At 31.3% G+C, this 21,485-nt stretch overlaps 1 protein-coding gene across 5 annotated transcripts in view; it reads right to left on the bottom strand.

Moving 5' to 3' along the window:
* GPHN (gephyrin) overlaps positions 1 to 21,485 on the bottom strand; it is a 653,508-nt gene that overhangs the window by 180,162 nt on the left and 451,861 nt on the right. For 3 of the 5 annotated variants that reach the window (XM_047739309.1, XM_047739310.1, XM_047739305.1), the window contains one exon: positions 18,384 to 18,518. In XM_047739309.1, the coding sequence (XP_047595265.1) occupies positions 18,384 to 18,518 (135 nt within the window). Of the gene's footprint in view, positions 1 to 2,353; positions 2,411 to 18,383; positions 18,519 to 21,485 lie in introns of all 5 variants that reach the window. The other 2 variants (XM_047739307.1, XM_047739308.1) reach the window with 1 other exon arrangement.

Raw genomic sequence — 21,485 nt, 5'->3', positions numbered from 1 at the left:
GATTTGGAATTACCAGTCAGCAGAAGTTTAGGAAAAAAAAAAAAATCACCGAGTGAAATCGTACATTTACTCTGAGAGAGTATCCTTTCACATTGCCTTCTAGGTGATCTCTGAGCTCCTCCAGCTTTCGATGGAGCTACATGTAAACATCAGAAAATGAATTGAAAAAGCAACTTGTTCTCTTTTCCATTTTCTTTTTTCCTTTTAAAAATAAGATCATAGCATTATACATTTCTCACTGCCTTTGGCAAACATTTCAAAACATCAAAGATCTTTGTGTATCACAAGAATACATGCTCAATAAACCTGTGACTAGGAAGCCAACTTTTATTTTAATTATAGTATCTTTTCTCCCCAAAGTGTTGGAGAAAATAAATACTATAACTATCTTTATAATCTCCTAGAGATTCACTTTAAAGTTTTCTATTTGGTACATTATGGAGTAAAAATATTTAGAAATTATGAGATTTGCTTTACCCAAACACACTTTTTGATTTAAAGCTGAAACCATATTAAACTGATTGAACCCTAACATGTATCTTTGATCTTATACATATACATGTGTATATATATATGCATATATATATACTTAAAAATAATAAACATACAATTTTAAGTTAAAGCTCTATACAGCCAAAAGCTGAACTTAAAGATAATTAAACACATGCGCACTTGCACACACAATCGTTTATAGCAGATGGTGCTGCACTTATGGATGCCATTTTATTTATTTCACTATCAATAATTTCTAAAAAGTTATCTCACACTTCACTTTTTCATTTGAATCTGGCTCATAATCCATACTCTAAACAATAATGGACTTATGTTCCCTTAAAGACAAAGGTAAAATATGATACCTCACAAGTAGACAGTGAGGAATGCTACTGATATGTCACTGGGATACATAAACTTATATTTTTCTGACTGAATCATTTTAACTTGCCTTGATTTTGAAAGGCATATAATCAACACTTCCCATCCCCTCTCATTATTCTTAGTGAAAAAACATTAAAAACAAAACAAAACAAAAATGCTACCCAGTATACAGCAGTGTTAGAGAACAGAGAAGATGGCTTGTCTGGAATAAAGGACACAAACATACAGACACACCTTCATCCATGTGCACTCATGTGCGTGCACACACACAAATAAATAAACAACAACAAAAAAGTAAAATTAAGAAGGCAGAAGAGGCAAGGAGAGGAAGGAGTGCAAAAATTAGTGCTTCATAAATTGTTAAATGGAAATAAATAGGAGGTGTATAAAATTTTGAATTGACTTAATAATAGCCCTCAAGGTAGTTAATGAATTTTGGGATATCCCAATGTAGTAAACTGTCATTTTGATTAACAGTTACTATTGCTGTTAGGACAAATGGGATTGAGATATAAGTAGTAGTTAATCTGGGGGGAAATTCTTCTGCATATTTTGAAAATTCAGCAAATTTTCTAACCTGCATTTATGGTGGCAGCATTAAAAGTGATCAATGGCTATATCTCTGTTTCTAAACGGTGATGACTGGCTTACCTTTTCATTGTCATTGAATGTTAGAGTATTGAGTGCCCAAGATATATTGACCAAATAGATATTTATCAACTAGCAAATGGGACCATCATATCAGAAATCCTTAAGTTGTGTATTAGTAGATGACATACACAAATGGGCAAACATTTTGATATATGTTGGTTTCCATTGATTGTTATATCAATTTTTTAATTAAAAAAAACAAATCAAAGGAGATTAAAAATGTTCAAATACTATTAGCTATATGTGAGCCCATTATACCAGCATCATATAAAATTCTTTTTCTAATTCTTAAGATTTTATATATGTATACACACACATCTATATGTGTATATATGTATATAAAATACATATTACTAACTCATAGTAATTATTTTTTCTGGAGTGAACTACAAATGGTAATGACACTAACATAACATTTAGTTACTTTTTATAAAAAAAACAAAAAGGGGAGATAATATTCTGAAAATAAATATTAGTTCTCTGTGTAACAGGAACTTAACACATAGTCAGTGACATCAATCAGAGGAACGGTTTACTCTAGAACCCCAAATTATAGGCACCTGTAATGAGACAATTGCCCTTTCTCTTGTTTGTGGTGCCATTCAAAGCTAGTTATTTGGCATCTTGCCTTCAGCTGGTTGCTCTATGTGTAGCTGAAACAAACAACAACAAAAAAATATGACCCAACAGCCAATAAAAATATTAAAATAAAAAAAATGGGATGGTGAAAAATGGAAAAAGCCCCCGTCCTCCCACCACCCTCCAAAAAGGAAGAAGTGTAGGCTATAGACGAAATCTTGCCAAAAAATGTTAGAAACATATTTACTTTGAGGGATCCAACTCTACTAGCAACTCCTTTGCTTTCATCCGGCCGTCTAATTTGCTACAATGAGGGAAGATGGGTAAAAAAGACAGAATAAAGAAAAAGTGAACTTAAAAATTTTTCTACACATTAGTAAGTAAAACATGCAAAAACATCATTTGACTCTTTGAGGAATCTCTTAGGAAGCCAAGGAGTTAACTAACCCAGAGGCTATATGACATGCTCTGCAAATAGGCTAGTCACTAGAATTGTCTTTATTATAGCATTATTCCTGAGATTAGGAAATGGGGACTTACTTTTGGTTATCTTGGGGACTTCTGATGTAGCAGTATCTGGAGTAGTGTTACATTTGCATTTGGTTTACAAAGAACAAAGAATTACAAATAAATCTATGCAGAGAACATTGTCTCTTAAAGTGTTATAGTGTCTATTCTGTTGTAATATCAGAAAACATCAATGGTATAACTAAAACATGAGTGTTCTCTTAGAGGAAAGATCAGTTCTAACAAGCATCATTCTTGAAAAGTGACAGAGTGAAGCTCCTCTGCTTGTTGATCCAAGCACTGAGGTTGTTCAGCTGTCACTGAGATTCCCAATTAAACAATCGTGCTGCCCAACCAGAAAATTTTAATGCCAGACCAATGTTAAATACATTCGCTCCCTCAAAACTTTCTTTTATTTCAGTTGAATTTTCCTCTTGGGTAAGATAGGGGAAACTAATAGTGGAACTACTATTTTAAAAACTGGTTTCACATCACTATATAAAAGAGAAACGGAAGATTCTCAACACCAAGTGTTTTATTAGATGAGATACAAATTAGAATATTTTTCTTTTTTTTGCTTTTTCACAGAGCTATAATAAGAACTAATACTTGGTTAGAGAGGAAGACAAACAAAAAAGGTAGGGAAGAAGGGTGAGGAAGCTTCAGACCAAGCGCTTCTATGCCATGGGTCCTACACATGAAAAATGATGGTTTCCATTCAGACCAACATAGGTCAAGTTACCTGTGATGGTCCTGGTTTTTGTTTGTTTGTTTGTTTGTTTGTTTGTTTTTTGTTTTTTTGTTTTTTTTTAAGACAGAGAGGAAGCGTCAATGTGATAATGTGATGCCAGGTTCCAAGTGTTAAAATCCTCAGGAAAAATAAGAAACCTGACCATGCTACAAAATTACATTTCCTAGAGACAGGGTATAGATTGTCTTATCCCTTTTAGAATCTCTCTGATAGCATATGGAGATTGCTTAGGAATAACACTGAGAAAACTGAATTTTTATTTTGAAAAAAAAAAAAAGCATCTTGGTATATAAGAATTATGTCAACTTTTGGTTTTACTTGATAAAGTTTTTATTAATTCTTCAGCACTAGCTAAATGTTATACCCAAGAGATAATCATAAATTCTTATTCTTCTTAGTCAATACTTCTTAGTCTAATACTAATTAGAATAGCAACACTATAAGAGAGGGCTTCTGAATGGGCAGTGAACTTATAATATCTACTCTTTCTCTTGTGCTATTTTCTTTGATCTTAGAGAACATCTTTATATCAAAACAATTTCCCATTTTAAGTGGAGACTCACAATATCCTGATTATAAAGATAAAGTAGGTAATTTCCTATTAAAAATATAGTCTAATGCCTCATGCTCCTTTCTGAGAACTTTTAGAAACTGAAGATTTTCAGAATTGTTAACAAGTGAACACCATTTTCTACATTGTCTTTTATTTCCAGAAGAGTTAAAATTACACAAATTCCAGCAACATGAGGTATCTTCTTCAAGGTTATTTGTTAATGACAAATCTAGGAAAAACATCCACAGTTCCTGACTTCCCTCTATAGGCCTGGAAATAAATGGGCTGGAAAAAAATTGATGCTTATAAGATGTATATGTATATGTGTCTCTGTCTTGTGTGTTTATCTGTCTCTCCTTCGGTGTAAGATATTTAATGTTATTGTATTTATTTATGGGAAAATTTTTTCCCTGAACCATTTCAGTTCCAAATGCAAGTGCAAATACAGAAACTTAATGAGTTGTAAGAGTCACCCATTAACTCTAAATGTGAAAAACAGACTATAATACCAATTTATTTTTATTTTTATTATTTTTTAAAATAATACCAACTTAAAAAAAGATGTTGGGAACAGAAAGCTCATCTGCCCAATGCTTGACATCAATTTTCTGTATATAAATCTGACTTTGTAAATTTGAAACTGTCATAAGAAACAACTTTAGAAAACCATGTGGTTGTTATCAAAGCCAGAAGTGGCTGTAATTCAACTGTTACGTAATTTTTTTGTGGTCCCTGAACCAGGTATAATAGCTAATACTGAAAAACTTCAGATAGAATTCAAAAAAGATTCGTCTCATAAATTAAATATGAAAACTAGAGAAAAGTAACTTCAGTAGATTTTAGTTTAATACTCTCATTTATTCTAGTCAACCCTTAATCATCACTTATGGAGTAGTACAAATAAAAGAAATTCATAGCTAACCCAAATGCCTGATTATTTTTCTTTGATAAGAAGTTAAAAGTAATCACAAAAGATTAGCATTTGGATTAGATAAATTACTTTACTCTTCATGATAATTATTATATCCTACATCATTAGCTAATTTAATCCATATTTGTCTATGAGGTTAAACATTTTGCATCAGTAACTAAGAGATGCCTTTATCACATATAGGATTATTGCAATATAAATGAAGTTTGAGAATTGGATGTAAAGAATTGTAGGGGTTATGACTGGTTGAGATTATTAGTTTATGAAGTTTGAAAATTAAAATGTTGCAAAAACAAAAAATGTTATCATTAATGTTTTTCTACTCTGAAGAAAACATTTTATAGGTATTTCATTGTGATTTCAAAAGGCGTAAGTCAGAGGGTCAAAAAATTCCAATTTTTATTCAGCCTGTCAGCTATAATATATTTAACAAAATATCTATCTATTAAAAATAATCTGAAAACATTGCAATGTATCACCTCTTTTGCAGCCTCCTGGAAATCTTTTGTCAGAGATTAATTACACAGGAATCTATCCTCAAGGATTAATTACCAGGATGTAGCCTATAAAGCAGTGAAATGACTCTGCTATATTTATTTACCTTTTTTATAAGAGCTTGAATTCTAGAAATATCCTGCAACAAAAGAAACTGCCTAGATGCTAATACAATACGGGTTGTTCATTACTTTTGATTTAGAACAATTCTCCAAATCCAAACTCACTATAAAATCATTTCCACTGTTAACAAGGTAGAAAATTATCCCATCTCAAAAAAAAAAAAAAAAGAAAAAGAAAAAAAAAGAAAATTATTCCATCTCACCCTCACTTCCCCTGCCAATAAATAGTTGTAAATGTTTTATCTGTATTAAAGGAAATGTAGATTTTGGAGTAGAAAGCCAACTTTATATTAATTTTCAAAATAAAATATAAAAGTTGAAAGAAATTTTAGGCTTGTAAAAGCCACATTAAGTTAGGTGTCTATATCACTGGGTGTATGTATTCACACTTCTCTTTCGTTACTATAGATTTGTGAAAAAATCTGAGAAGAGACGGTATGTTTTCTGTATTTGAACTTAGGTCTAGACAGGTTCAGGGGCTTTCTAGAGACATATCAATAAAAAAATGCTCAGTACTATTAAATTCTCTCTCAGGTCTTTTCATTAAACTTTAGGCTCTCATTTATGGAATGGCTAAGGTAGATTTCCTCTTTCTCTCATGATATATTTTATATTCATTTGAATTAAAATGGCACAGATTAAGCAAACATTTTTCCTTGCTTTTTTTGCCTTAGTAACTGAATTACTTTATTTTTAGAATTACCTAAATTTATATTCAGAACTACCCTGGCAGACAAATATTTCTAACCCTATTTTATTATGCTACTCTTTTCTTTTTTTTTTTTAAAAGATTTTATTTATTTATTTGACAGAGATCACAAGTAGGCAGAGAGGCAGGCAGAGAGAAAGGGGGAAGCAGGCTCCCTGTTGAGCAGAGAGCCCGATGCGGGGCTCGATTACAGAACCCTGGGATCATGACTTGAGCAGAAGGCAGAGGCTTTAACCCACTGAGCCACCCAGGCACCCCTATGCTACTGTTTTCTTAAGTATGGGTATCAATGAGAGGAAATAAAACTTTTTTCTTAGAAATTGTTTATCTTTTAACCAATACCACTCAATATATATTGGTACAACTATAGATTTTTCTTATAGTTATGATTTGGAGGAGATTTTTAAAAATCTCCTTTGAAAAATAAAATGTTGCAAAACAAAAAATTTTATCATTAGTAATTTTTCTACCCTGAAGAAAACATTTTATAAGTATTTCATTGTGATTTCAAAAGAGGGTCAAAAACATTTCAACTTTCTATTCAGCCTGTCAGCTAGAATATATTTAACAGAATAGAATATATTTAAAAACAATCTGAAAATATTGCAGTGTATCACCTCAGAGCTCAAAATTTAAACATACTCTTGAAAATAAATATTTTTGGGATCTGGTTAATATTTTAATTAACTATATTTCATCTCTTTCAATAAAACTGTTGCTTCATCATAAAACAACTGTTTCATTTGTGACTTATTAAGGCAAAGTAAAAAAGGGAAGGAAGAAATGAAAGTAAGATAGGTGACAATTATATGTCAAGGAAAAATAAATAATGCATTTCTGGAGAAAAGCAATATGATTATAAACTAAACGAACAAAAGAATAGAGAAGACCAAGGAAAGAGTTGCAAAGGTTAACAAGGAAAAGAGAAGTCAAAATCAGAATCTTGTTAGCACGTCACAGATCCACCAACCTACCTCTTCCTAACAAAAATTTTTTATCCTTAGGAAATCCTTCCTATTTAAAGATCTTATTTCTCATGATATATTAACATTTGAAATTATTTATTTGTAGTTTATTATGGATTTAATTTTGATCTTTAAGTTTCTATAATAGCTTTGATTCCAAAACAATCTATACAAAATTAGACTTTTCAGCAAGTTATTTCCTGCCAGAGCTTACATAATGCAATCCATGTTCTTTTCTTTTCAAATTTCTTATCTCTCTGAAAGAAATTCTGAAGCCCATCAATGGTGTGGTATAAAAGTTATTAGGCACTTTGAAATAACTTAAAGTAGTACAGTGTATGTTACTAAGAATTATTTATTATTTGTATGAAACAGAAAACATTTTATTTTAAAACTTCCACTGAAATATGATATAATTTTCTACCCAGCAAGATTGAGAATCGAATGGTTTAGCCTAGATATAAAAATGCTCTGGTATAAACATAGTTATGAAAACAAATAAATAGTTGACTTTATGAAGATCTGTTATAAATCTGAAGAGCAGGCAAAAGACATCTCTGTCATTAACAGACCCTATTTGAATAACAAAAATTTTTATTTTTCTGGTTTAAAAAATAATATAGATTACAAAATAACTTGCAATTCTATCCCTATGCACTATTGTTTACCTATTTTTTTCTAACCACATATTTTATTTTGAGCTTTCCCCCCATGTCATTAAGTACTCCAAAAGATATGATTTTTTGGGGTTATATAAATAATTCACATATGCATGTGTAAATTATTTAACCATAGACATTAAGGTTGTTTCTAATTTTTTATGAATTTGAAAAATGGTATAATAAATAATCTTATATATAAGTCTTTAATGGCTTCTTTGATAGTTTCTACTGGATACATTTATGGCAACTGTGATTGATTAAAATGTAAGAAAAATTTTAAGGATATATATCCTTACATATATGTTCACTTGAAAGGTCACACAGACTTATATTCCTATTAGTGTCAATAGGAATAATCATTATAGTGTGGATGGTTATAATTTAAAAATGGTTTTTATTGGACTGCAAAATTTGTATTGTTTTAAAATTTAAATAGATTTCTAGTGACAGCATGCATGTTTTTTGATAATTTCTTTGCTAAATTTATTTCTTTTTATAAAATGGCTGTTCTTGCTCTTTAGTTATTTTATTTTTCCCTATGAGCTTAGAAGAGCTCTTCGGACTATCAACACTTTATCTGATAGGTTTGTTGTAATTTTTTTTTTCTCACATCAACTCCTCTCTAAGGTCCTTGAGAGCAGAGCTAAGAAGTCTATCTAATGCTGTATTCCCAATTACCCAGCATAGTATTTGACATAATATGCACTAAAAAATATTCATTGAATTACATTTCTGAATTAATGTATTATTTTGTTTTTAATGAAAGGAGAAAGTAGGGACAGCAGGTAATGCTGAAATTTTGGGCAAGAAAATACATGACCAGTTTTAGAATATATACTATTTTACAATAAAGATCTAGAGATTATGTTAGTTTGGGATATGCTCAGTTGAACTCACGTATTGAACTACGTGAGCCACAGCAGTTAATTACATGGATTTGAATCATGGCTCTATCTAATCAACTCCAAAATTAGCTGCAAAAATAATGATGGCACAGGTTATTTTTGTTCAGCTGCTTTTGCACAAAACACACCTCCCAAAGCATTAAAAATAAAATTTATACAAAGCACAGCTATTAAGTGGAACTGAAAAGTGGTATTCATAATTTCACTATTCCTTGTATTTCTACAGTTCTTACTTTCCTATCTTCCTATAACTTGAATATAACTCAGTGAATACCTAGAGAAACCAGTATTCCATTTAAAAGAGATGAGCTTGATATGAATGAGAAAGATCTTAAATGAGGTTAGAATGTTTTCAGGTGATGATCTCTACCTTTATGTAGTAGCATGGAATGCAAAAGCTGGGATAAATAACCTTAATTATTTATATTAATTAGATACTAATATAATATTAGAGAGAAGGGCTAACTAGAGTGATAATATTTATTCAAGTCAGTGGAGATACTTATTTCAAAGGAATGATATTATAGGCCTACAAGGGAATTTAGAGGCTGATTAATTTAATACCAGGGTGCTACAGAAATAGAAACTGAAGTCTATTAGCTCTCAAAATTTGTAAGTGGCTGACTGGGGCTGATACTCAATATTTAGTGCCTCATAGTGCAATATTTCTACATACTCAATGTTGTTACTTTTTCAAACAACTTTGGATCCATAATTTTTAAATGTCTGCTAGTAAATCAGTCAAATACAAATGCTAAACTTGCTTCTTCCATAATATCACTGAACTAAGTTAATAAATATGCAAAAATAATCTGTTTTTGGTATTCATATAAATTATAGGAATCAAGGGCCTAAAAGGACTGCTTATACTCTCAGGGGTAGAATTAATACAAACTGTTAAGTTTAATGTAAAGAAGACTAAAACACTTAACCTCTGGAAGATTATTACACCATTGTTTTTAAATCAGGGAAATAGGAAATGCCTGAGATATCCAAATAGGGGCTGGCAAAAATACTAGGCTACAACCAAAGAGTAGAATGCCAAACAATAAGTAATAATAATGTTGCAGAAGACAATTTTTAAAAATGTAAAGAAGTTCATGACACAGGAAGATGTTCATATCACTAAATGAATAAAATAGATTAAAATATTATATAGTTTAATAATAATAGCTAACATTTATTGAGCACTTCCTGCATTTCAAACACTGTGATAAATTATTTGCATTTTAAATTTAAGCTTTAAAACATTCTGTGAGGCAAACAGTATTATTTTTCATTTAGATTAGATAAATAAGATTATAGAGGTAAAATAACTTTCTAAAAGCCACACATCTAGAAAGTGATAAAGCTGATATTCCTCACCAGGTTTGTCAGACTCTAGAACCTGAGCTCTTAATTACTGTCTTCCCATTATTATCCATTTATATAAAATATTTGAATTTATAGAAAAAAATAACAGTCTAATACAAAGCAAAATTTAGATGTTGCTATTTATTAAGGGTAGTCATACAGGAATTCTTTTTCTTTTTTTCTTTTTTTGCTGTAAAATGAGTATATATATTACTTTTTTAAAATAAAAAAAAACCATGCTACTTACAGACTATCTAAGCTATAAAACTATTAACTCTAAAGCTAATAATTTCTGGTTAGCTATATCTTTTCAGGCTAACTAATCAAAATTCATTTGCAAGTTCAGATTTCAGGATAGCAATTATCCATTTCACAGTTAAGTTATACTCAGCTTCAATGATGAACATAATTCTGTGAACATTCAATAATTAGAAAAGAATCAGGGGAATTCCATTTTCAATTTCCATAATATATAAAGGCAGAGGGGATACCTAATCAGATAAATGAAGAAACAGAAATTAATGTATAATCCTGCATATTTAGCAGAATGTCACAGAATAACCATTTAAAATAATTTATAAATTCAAAATTAATAGCTAAAGTATACTGTTATTATCTAATTCCAGTTTTTCAAAGTATGAAATGCTTTACCATACTGGGTAGTACCTTTCTCATTAGAAAAGGATATAAGAGAACCATCCTTTATTTGAAGCCTCAAAAATCTGTTTTGCTACCAAGCCAGAGTAAATAACAAAACATACATGTTACAGAGAAGAAAGTAAGCAATAATGAATGAGTGAAAATCAGTTATAACTATAGCAGCCAAGAATTTAATGAAAATAAAGAAAAGAGCTTGGTGGGTATACAGAATGCCAGGTGAGTATTTATATGTGTCAGTATTAGCCCAATAAAGTCAATCTGATTATTTTAGAAAGAGCTGAAAATTTTTATTTTTATTTAAATATCTCACCAAGTTTAAGTGTTTCAAGCTAATTAAAAAAAACCCAATTATATCCCTAATAAAATGATCTTCCAACAACTATGCTATAACTTAAGAGAGGGCTCTCTGTATATTTATTAGGAGACAACATCCTAGGTAAAAATCAGCTGGTACCCAAATATAGAAGTAGCATCACATTGGAAATGAGTAGTTTGTCAGAAACTACAAGTTCTGGCTATGTGTCTTCAAAAGACTTAAAGTCTTCTTTCATTTTGAATCAGGGAGGAGAAAAATATGCCCTAGAATTAATATGGATCACAGAGTTGGGGTGAATCATTTGTAATGCTTAAGCATGATGTACTGGTGGTCATTTACATAAAGGATATAATCTCTGGATTGAGAATACCAACATAACACTGTCTCAGTGGAAGATAAGATTCAGCATACATAATTTTGACCTAGGATATTTTCAAGAAACATAAGCCACTTATTTTGTTGCACTAATGATAATTTAAGTATGGTCCATGGACCCACGAAGGTCCTCGAGACCTTTTTAGGAGCCCACAAGGCCAGATTATTTTTTTATTTTTATTTTTACTTTTTAAAGATTTTATTTATTTGACAGAGAGAGACACATCGAGAGAGGAAACACAAGCAGGGGGAGTGGAAGAGGGAGAAGCAGGCTTCCCGCTGAGCAGGGAGCCTGAGGCAAGGGCTTGAACCCAGGATCCTGGGATAAGGACCTGAGCGGAAGGCAGACACCTAACAACTGAGCCACCCAGGCGCCCCAAGGCCAGATTATTTTAACAGTAGTACTAAGACATTATTTTCCTTTTTCAGTATATTGACATTTGCACTGATGGCACAAAATCAAAACAGTGGATCCAAACAGTATGAATAGTCATATTATTCACTACTATGTACTGATAGTTAAAAAAAAAGAAAACAACCCAAAACTAACAGTTTCAAAAAAGAAAAGGTAGTTTCACTTAACATTGTCTTCAATGAAACAGTGAATATTAATTTAATTAAAACTTGTCCCTTTAGTATGACAAAATGGGAAGTATGAATAAAATACTTCCCTTGCATACCAAAGGATGATGGTTTTCTCAAGGAAAAGCACTTCTGCAATTGAGGTATAAACAGAACTAACCAGGTTTTGCAAAGCATTATTTTCACTTAAAGGAATGAAGAATGACAGACAAACTATGATTATACAGACTTAGATGTTTGGTAGACATTTTCTCAAAACTGAATGAAATGAACCTGCCATTTTAAGGAAAACAGGATCTATTGCCTTTTTTTTTTTTTTTGCCAAGGATATAATTCTAGCTCTAATGCATTAATGAGAATTGTGGAAAACATGTATCACCATGAGTTTGAGAGCTTTCAATGCTTTTTTGATCAGCGTGGTAGTTATATCAACGAAGATAATTTTTTGGTATAATATAATGAAATATGTCAACATTTGGAAGAACTTATATTTTCTAAGTGACCAACAAATATATTCTAAAACCATGCCTGGTTATAAGATCCATTCAAAGTTCAAGATGGACCAAGAAATTTTAATATATCAAAGTATAGTATAGTCTGTGAGAGCATTTTAGATTTCATACTTCAACTAACTTTTAATAAACTATCAATTGTAAATTTTTGGTGTAGTGTCAAAGAATATCCATGACTATATGAAAATGCTAGTCCTTTTTCTTCTAATTACATAACTGTGTGAAGCGGAATTTGTTTTTTGTTTTCCATATTCTTCAACCAAAACATATCACAACAGACCAAAGTACAGAAGCAGATGTGAGAATCCAGTTGTCTTCTATTAAACCAGACATTAAAACATATTTGGGAAATATAAAATAATGCCATCCTTTTCCAACTTTTGTTTTGTTTTAGAAAACATTATTTCATTACAATGTTGTTTATGTTAACATATAAAGGCTTTATTACTCTTATTCTGAAGCAAATAACATTAAAAAATTTTTCAGTTTTAATTTCTAGTACAGGAAATATTGCTAGGCGTGACCGACATAAACAGAAGCTATTAAGAGTCCTTAATTTTCAAGTGGTCCAGAGACCATTAAATTTGAGAATTGCCAAATTTGACCCATAATGTTGAGACTATTATTGCTCAGTACTCCCCAGATGGGGCAATTAACTTTGCACAAAAGTAAACTTATATTTTTATGTCCAGAGAATGTACTACTGATACCACTAATTCTGTGCTTTCCAAGCATTTTGGCACTTGTGGACTCTGCATATACAACCCATAAATTTCTATGTCATTAATAGTTGAACAGATTTTGATATACCAATGTTGATATAATTTCAGACAAAAGCAAAAGGAACATATGTAAAGTAATCTTACTGATTTTGTTTAGGCTCTTCAAAATAGTAGAAAATAATCTGCAGAGTCCACTTAGTGTTTAGATCTAGGCTAGAATTTTAACAACTTCATTAAGATTCTCCAGAGACTCGGGAGTCTCAGGTTTAGAACCAATGTAACTAACTGTATCACATAATCACCCTGGTGTTCCCAAAAGAAAATAGTGACAATGTGCAATAGTTGTACAAACTAACATGACTAAGAAAAATCTCAAGGGAATATGTAAAGGAAATCATACTACTTTTCAGACATACACATTTGCTGTGCAAAAGCTTTTGATCTTGATAAAAAGCTTTTGCACAGCAAATGTGTATGTCTGAAAAGTAGTATGATTTCCTTTACATATTCCCTTGAGATTTTTCTTAGTCATGTTAGTTTGTACAGACATACACATTAAAAACTATGAAAATCGTTAACTCTTTATCCAATCTAAATTCCTCTGCTCAAAGGAAAATAATAGAAACCTAGAGTGATTCATAATTCTGCATTTTGTTTGAATTAAGATTAGACATTAGTGTATTAACATACCCTTCATTATTAAGTTATTTCAATACATATAGTTTTTAGTAATTTCATAACCTTTAGTTTTAGATAGATAGGATTTATATTTTCTTCCTAAGAAAAAAAATTACTTCTTGGTTAGTTTGGGTACAAAATTCTATTCTCATCTTTAAGGTACACAGAATATGTGACAGTAGATTACATTTATTTTTTAAGCCAAACCAGATGCTTAATGAATAAAAAGATAATTACATTGGTCTTTAAAAATTAATCCTTATTTTAACAACATCTACTGGGAATAGTGCATTGATTGAAAGTTTGGATTTTTATTTTCCTTTTGCTCTGTTTTTTTTTTCCTTTTGCTCTGGTCATTATTCTCTACCCCATGCCTCTTGATTTCAAATAGAGATGCTACTGCCTTTTATAACTGAAAAATCAGCATTCATTTAAGTTGTGAGTCATGCTTACTTTATAAGAGAATTTATCTGTTATAGAATTATTCTTTTAGCAAACAATTTTTGGGAGATTATCACTGTGTTAGAATTTGAGTCTTCTAGATATTGCCCACTATTATTTAAATGGAATCTACATACTCTGACTTTCTTGGATAAGCCACTCTTTTACTTAGGCCAATAAAAGATTAAAATTCCAAATCTGTTCTTAAAAAATACTTCACAGTTTCATAAAGCAAATGGAGTGAAAATCATTTGTAATTTCAGTCAGATTTCATTAAAAAAATAACTGGTATAAAAGAGAAATGACTTTTCCCCCACATCTAATAAAATAATATATCATTTCAGCACAACAAATAAATATTGTTGAAGATGATACCATTTAATAAAGAATTGTTTAGAAAAGTTGGTTGTCTTCATTAGATTGCATATTAAAAAGGAAATCCAAATGGTATATTTTATAGATCTTGTTCTCATCATAGCTGTTAATCTTAAAGAGTAAAAGGACAATCTACGATATTATATTATAGTAAACATATAAAATGTGATGTTTAATATTATAAACAAAATAATGTTTAATATTATAGTCGTTGACTTAAAAAAATAGATGCACAAAGGTAAATGAACAAGAAATCTTTTAGCTTAAATACAGCCCAGTTGATAAAAAGCTACAGAGGGAAAGTGCTTCTGGTGATTATTTCCAGAGTATTCTGTACTCTTGGTGATAAATCATGGCATTTATATGTCGTTATAATTTGTAGTTGCCTATTTTGTCTGTTTGTAGTAGCAAGAACAATGTCTACTGCTCACCACTGCTTTCCCAGCCCTGGCAGAGAGAGGCAAGGACTGCCTTTCTTTATAAACCTGAAGTTCAGAAAATTTGAGCAACTTCCTTAAGTTAGTGTAGTTTTTAAGCAGAGAAGCCAACATCTGAATCCATGTCTCCTATTATCAAGTGTTCTTTCTACTGATGATCATTCAAAACCATATTGTATTTCTGTTGTAAAGAAAATATATTTGCATATATATTTCTTCACATGATAAACTGCATGTCTAATCTGAAATGTAGAAGAGGATTTCTATGGGGTTTATTAGCTACTAAATTATAAATATCAGCACCAAGATGCAGTAACAGTAACAATGTCAAACTCATTAGTGTTACAATTTTATGCTGGATATAATCCTGGAATGTCTCACATGTATCTCAGATTGGATACATTCAAAACCACAATGTATTAACTCCTTTCTCTTACCCTCAAAATGAGTTTCTTCTCATATTATTCCTTAATATAGTTAATAACATCACCCTTGACCCATATCTCAAATTAGAAGCCTGGCATTTGCACTTTTCTGCCCTAAATTTTTATGATACAAAATAAAAATAAACAATTCACCTAGAATAGATTTAAGTGCTAAAACCTATGGTCCTTGCAATCTGATTCAGTAGGCAAAGGCAAAAAAAAAAAAAATTTAAAATAAATTGAAGTAATATATGAAGTTGGATTATGAAGTCACTGGATTAGGCTTTCATGTAGTAATGAAGTTTTAGTTCTGAGAGTTCTTGACTGGTGATAATTGGTGATAATTTAAACTGTGTTTAAAGTGGTCATTACTAAAAAAATGATACAAAAATAAAGCGGTCATTATTGCTGAATATAATTCTCAAAACCTCCACCCAACACAAAAGCTTTTGTTTTCCTTTTATTCATCCTTCATATCCCAAGTGAAGTATTCCCTGATAATCCTATCTAAGTAAGGTTTTCCTCCTATATTCTATCAGTATGACTTTTTCATTTTTGCTTAGCATAAATTTCAATTTAAAATTGTTATGGTGAAATTATAATTATTAGAATGATTTATGTTTACCTACCTATTTATTTTAATAAACCATCAACTTAACTGTAAACTCCAAGGTCAGAGATTATATCTGTCACTGTAATAGAAACACATATTATAGTATCTAGTTTAGATTTAATTAAGCAGTCTTATAATTTGAGGCTTTCAATAGATTAATTTGACTTTCTTCACTTCCTCTAAAAAAAATCAATATTCAAACTAGTTTTTTATTATATTAGTATTCTGGTTCAGCCTTAGAAGTTTAATTTTAAAATTACACTGAAGTGCTAATTTTATCTTTGAGGTATATATTCTAGGTAAAAATTATCTAAAAGGAAAAGAACCTTATTCCTAGGTAAAAATACAGAAAAAAAAAATCCTAGAAAAAAAAAGATACCCAAATACACTGCTTTATTTGAATTCATTGTTATTTTGAACATCTAAGTGATAACTAAGGAAAAAATATTAAGACAAGCTATTTGTTCTCCTTAAGTTTTGTAATGAGCAAATTAACTTAATAGATGTTAATATTTTAATTTTTATCATTTCACTTTAGTAAATTATAATTTTAGGATAGCATTTAATATTTTTTTGTAATTGGGATATAATTACAACGTTTTAAAAAGGCTCAAGAACTACTATGTTTAATTAAATTTAGCATAGATATTTATGTTCATGGTATATTATTAAGGAAAAGAATACTGCATCTTGAATAGTCCCATATTCCCAACATTTAGGTCTTAATATTTGGCGAATGACTAAACATTTATACTGGACTAAACTTTTAGCTTTATTTTCCAGACTTCAGAAATAAGTATGGCTTGTTCAGTTGGGATTTAATGTAAACAATAAATTCTTTTGTTTTAAAAATTCAAAAGACATGAATAAGATTCTTTTAACCAATTCAAGTCTTAGAACTCCATGTTTTCATTCAGTTGAAGATGCACCTGAATGGCACCTGAATGGCATTAACACCTGAATGGCCTTAACATATATTTTATGTCTAGAATGTTCTTATAGTTTTTCTTCACTGAAGATTTAGAACCATAACTTTTTAAACTATAAAATCATATTGGTTATATTTGACACAAATCTAAAAGCGATGATATACAACAGTAACACTGTGAGGACTCTGCTGAGAAAGTTGTACTATGGTATGTAAAAGCAACTGCACTACATATATGAAGAACTGCTTGAGATCACTTCTAAGTTAAGTCCAGTTATAACATTCTTAAAACTCATGAAAAAGTTGGATTTAAGGAAGACAGCTATATAAGTTGTAAATCTGATGACAGAGAAGAAGCCACAGTTTGAAAAGTTACCTGCAGATCCCTTGAATAAATTTAGTGTACAGCTGATATCTAATACCATATCTTGTTAAATAAGAAGGAATGTCACTGTTAATCTTTTCATGTTAATATTGGATCCATCATATAGAAAACTTGAAAGCACAAATGACTAACTTAACCAGGAAAGGGACATTCCAAAAGAAAGCAGTTACAGCCACAATTATATCTGCTACTTAATTTATCATACATCAAGATGTGAGGCAGCAAATAAATGTCTAATCCTCTTTAACTCCCACACATGATTCAGTACTTGGGAAAAATTATAAGAAATAAATACTAAAAAATTTCCTTCCTCCCCCAAAGGTTGGCATTAAAACTTTCCTTCTAATCAATTTAGATTTGTTTCCAAATATTAGGCAGCAACATTCCAAGTTGATTATGTTTGAAAAAATTTGGAATGATACTAGAGCAGGGAGTTACCCCTGCCTGGACAAGCTAAAAAAAAAAAAAAAAAAAAAAAAAAAAAAAATTCTTTTGGTGACATTTTTTAATTTTGTTAATCTTACTTTTTATCAGGCAGAAATGCATTCATCCTTTGCATAAACAAATAACTTCACATCTATACTGATGAGTATGCTAAAAAATAACAAGTCTAAAACAAAGAAACAGGAGCTACAGAAAATAGCTGTAGCTGTGATGTAGGAGTAGACATTTTACATGAAATTTCTATTGTCTTACTGTTGGCCTAATTTGAGAATCTGTGAAACAGTAAGTGGTAATTATCTTATAGTCCATTCATTTTTTTCACTGCATTATCTTGCATGCAATCCAACCTTGACAAGTAGAGGGAAATATTGGTTAAACTTCCCAGACTCGTATAGTAGGACAAGTTTAAGGTGCCAAGGAACTGTACCTACTTTTGGTGTTGGGCAGGAAGCTGTAGAAAGGCGAGATGTAGCCTGAGCACGAGGCGATTCTGAAGGAGTAGTGCTGAGGGAAGCAGTGTCTCGTGGGAGCACCTGAACGCCACGAGATATGATGGAGTCTGGAATCTGAACAAGAAAAACAAGGACAGTTGAATGTTCTGAAAATATCAACAATATTAAAATCAATGCCCTACTTTATTTATTTATTTATTTATTTTTTGGGGGGGGGCATTCTTTGCTGAGTAGCTCTCATATATTTTGGTCTCACTCACTGTTAAGTATAAATGCATCCAACAATTTGGGATAGGAGAGAAAACTTCAGTTTTAAAATACTTTCTCTTGCCAAACAGTATTTCATGACACTTTTTTATGAGAGGCAGTCTAGCATTGTAGTTAAGGAGTAAAGTGTTGGGGCGCCTGGGTGGCTCAGTGGATTAAAGCCTCTGCCTTCCACTCAGGTCATGATCCCAGGGTCCTGGAATTGAGCCCCGCATTGGGCTCTCTGCTTAGCAGGGAGCCTGCTCCCCCACTCCCCCCACCGCCTGCCTCTCTGCCTACTTGTGATCTCTGTCTGTCAAATAAATAAATAAAATCTTTAAAAAAAAAAAGAGCAAAGTATTCAGCATTCATGTACTGGCTCTGCCATTTAATACTTATTTAAATCCAAGATTCATTGTTTATGTACAACACCCAGAGCTCCATGCAATACATGACCTCCTTAATACCCACCACCAGGCTCACCCCCCCACCCACAAAACATTCAGTTTATTTCTCGGAGTCCACAGTCTCTCATGGTTCGTCTCCTCCTGCAACTCACTTTTCCTTTCCTTCAAAAACTAATGATGTATTTTATGGTAACTAACATAACACAGTAAAAAAAAGAAAAATTTAATTCCTAGATATTTTCCATTTTCCTTTCAGATTCTCCACTCTTCATCCTCTTGACTCTAAGCTGACCTGTACAGATAGAATCAACAGGCTACTCTGTGCTCTCTAGTTTCTAGTTGGGTTCAACCAGTGCCAGGAAACTGAAAGGTTAGAAGAGAGTAGGGTCTGATCTTTATTCTCCTGGCTCCTTCTCTACCAGGTTACCACAGGTTGGCTAAGTCACAGCTCCTGGTCAGGTTGGCTCAGTCAGAGCCCCTGGTCACCTGACGGGCTTGCAGCTCTTTTCTGGATTTCAGTAGCAGTTCCCTCCCTTTGCCCCATTAGGACTACAGATATTGATGGTTCCCAGTATTGCTAGTCCCAGGGCACTGCATTGTGTCTTGCTGTTTTCTCTAAAATCTGCCCAAACCTTTGTAAACACTATAGTTCCTTATTAAACTCTTCTTAATTATCCATTTAACTATACTATGACTTCTTTGGGGACACTGATGGTTCTGCTTTTTAAATCATCATTTCCTTAACCTAAAAAAAAAAAAAATGAAGATAACAATAGCATCTACCTCACTGGATCACTGTTGAGGATTAAATAAGATAATGCATATAAATTATCTAGCACTAGAAAGTATTAAATACTCAATAAATATTGACTATAATTACTGATATTATTATACCATACCTATCAACATGGTAAAAATCGACATAATTGAGTATCACTATTCTAAAAATATATGAACATAAGGACTAATAATGTGGATTATTAATTTAAAAATTATTATTTATGTTGATTATAAAATTATTATTTCAGGCTATGTATAATTTAGTTCTTGTTCTGGGCTAATACTAATGGGTTTAGGTTTTCTAATCTCAAAATGAGAATGTGACCACTTTTAAGTTTTGAACACAGAAGGGACACACACAGGTGGGATAAAAAGATAAGCAATTAAAATTCAATTGGTAAATATCACTTACTATGTGAAAACAAGGAAGCAGCAACTAGACTTTATGACTAGAAAGGTGCTCTTGATCTTAGGTATCATCTGTTTCCTCACAAATTTTCATAGAAGCTCTTTTATTTTGTTTCCATACCAATATCCTCATTATCAATGGTATCGCTACCATTTTAGGGCCTAACAATTTATGTGACTTATAAATAGTATTACCATACTTAGGGTGAATAGCAGTGGGAATCCTGAGAAGAAAAACTGCTCACCTGCTAGCACATTTGAGTACTAAATTGAGATAAATAATGTAAAGAAATGGAGGTAGATAGTCCAATTTAAAAGAACCACATGTTGCCATTAATGTCTAGTAAAAAAAAGGCCATGTATTGGGAAAAAAACTCAAAGAAAGCTCCTATTATACTTCACATGACACCATGGCCCTCTAGTTCATAGCAATTTCCACAGTTATACTACATTTATATGTGTGATAGTTTGATCAACATCTATTTCCTATACTAGAATGCTGTCATGATGAAACCATGCTTTTGCTAGTATTTTATGTCCAGTACCTAAGAAAGCACATGCACAAAGTAGTATGTATGTATGATATATAGATTTTTCAGACTTGCAAACATATGTGTACATATACTACACATCTTTCTCTCTGTGTATGAATGTAAACAGGACATCAGGATATTTCAGGGGAAAGATAAGCTTAAATTTGAAGTACATTCTTTGAGGCTAATAGTCTGGAGATACTCAATGAGCAATTAGAAATATGAGCCTGGAGCACAGGAAAAATTTACAGATTAGATATATACTGTGGGAATTATCAATGGAAGTGAATGTTTCAGTCATGCATATGTCTCAGATCATCCAAGAACAGTATGTATAGGAACAAAAGATGATGGCTGATAATTCTAGGTGAGCTCCATATTACAGGCTTAACAGAAGAAAAAATTAAGGGGAAAAACAATCTGTTAATGAAAAAACAGTACATCCTATTTTTGCTATGTTGAACAATCAGGATTTAAATCTATCACACTGGATCAATTATTAAATAGCATATCTTTTCACTTTCAAAAGTACTTCACTTTGGGAGATAAATTATTTAGTTTTCATATATTTAAGAAACTGTTAGACACAAAAGAGAAAATCAAGACAGAGTGAACATAAGGGAAGGGAAAAGAGAAGAAACTTTCAAGGAGATGTCATAAAATATCAACTATGGAGAGAAGATAAGTAGGGTGAGACTTGCAAAAAA

This window comes from Lutra lutra, chromosome 7 (assembly GCF_902655055.1).
Source record: "Lutra lutra chromosome 7, mLutLut1.2, whole genome shotgun sequence".
Lineage (NCBI taxonomy): Eukaryota > Metazoa > Chordata > Mammalia > Carnivora > Mustelidae > Lutra > Lutra lutra.
Note: the sequence above shows the minus strand (reverse complement) of the source record. Positions and strands in the feature narration are given on the sequence as shown.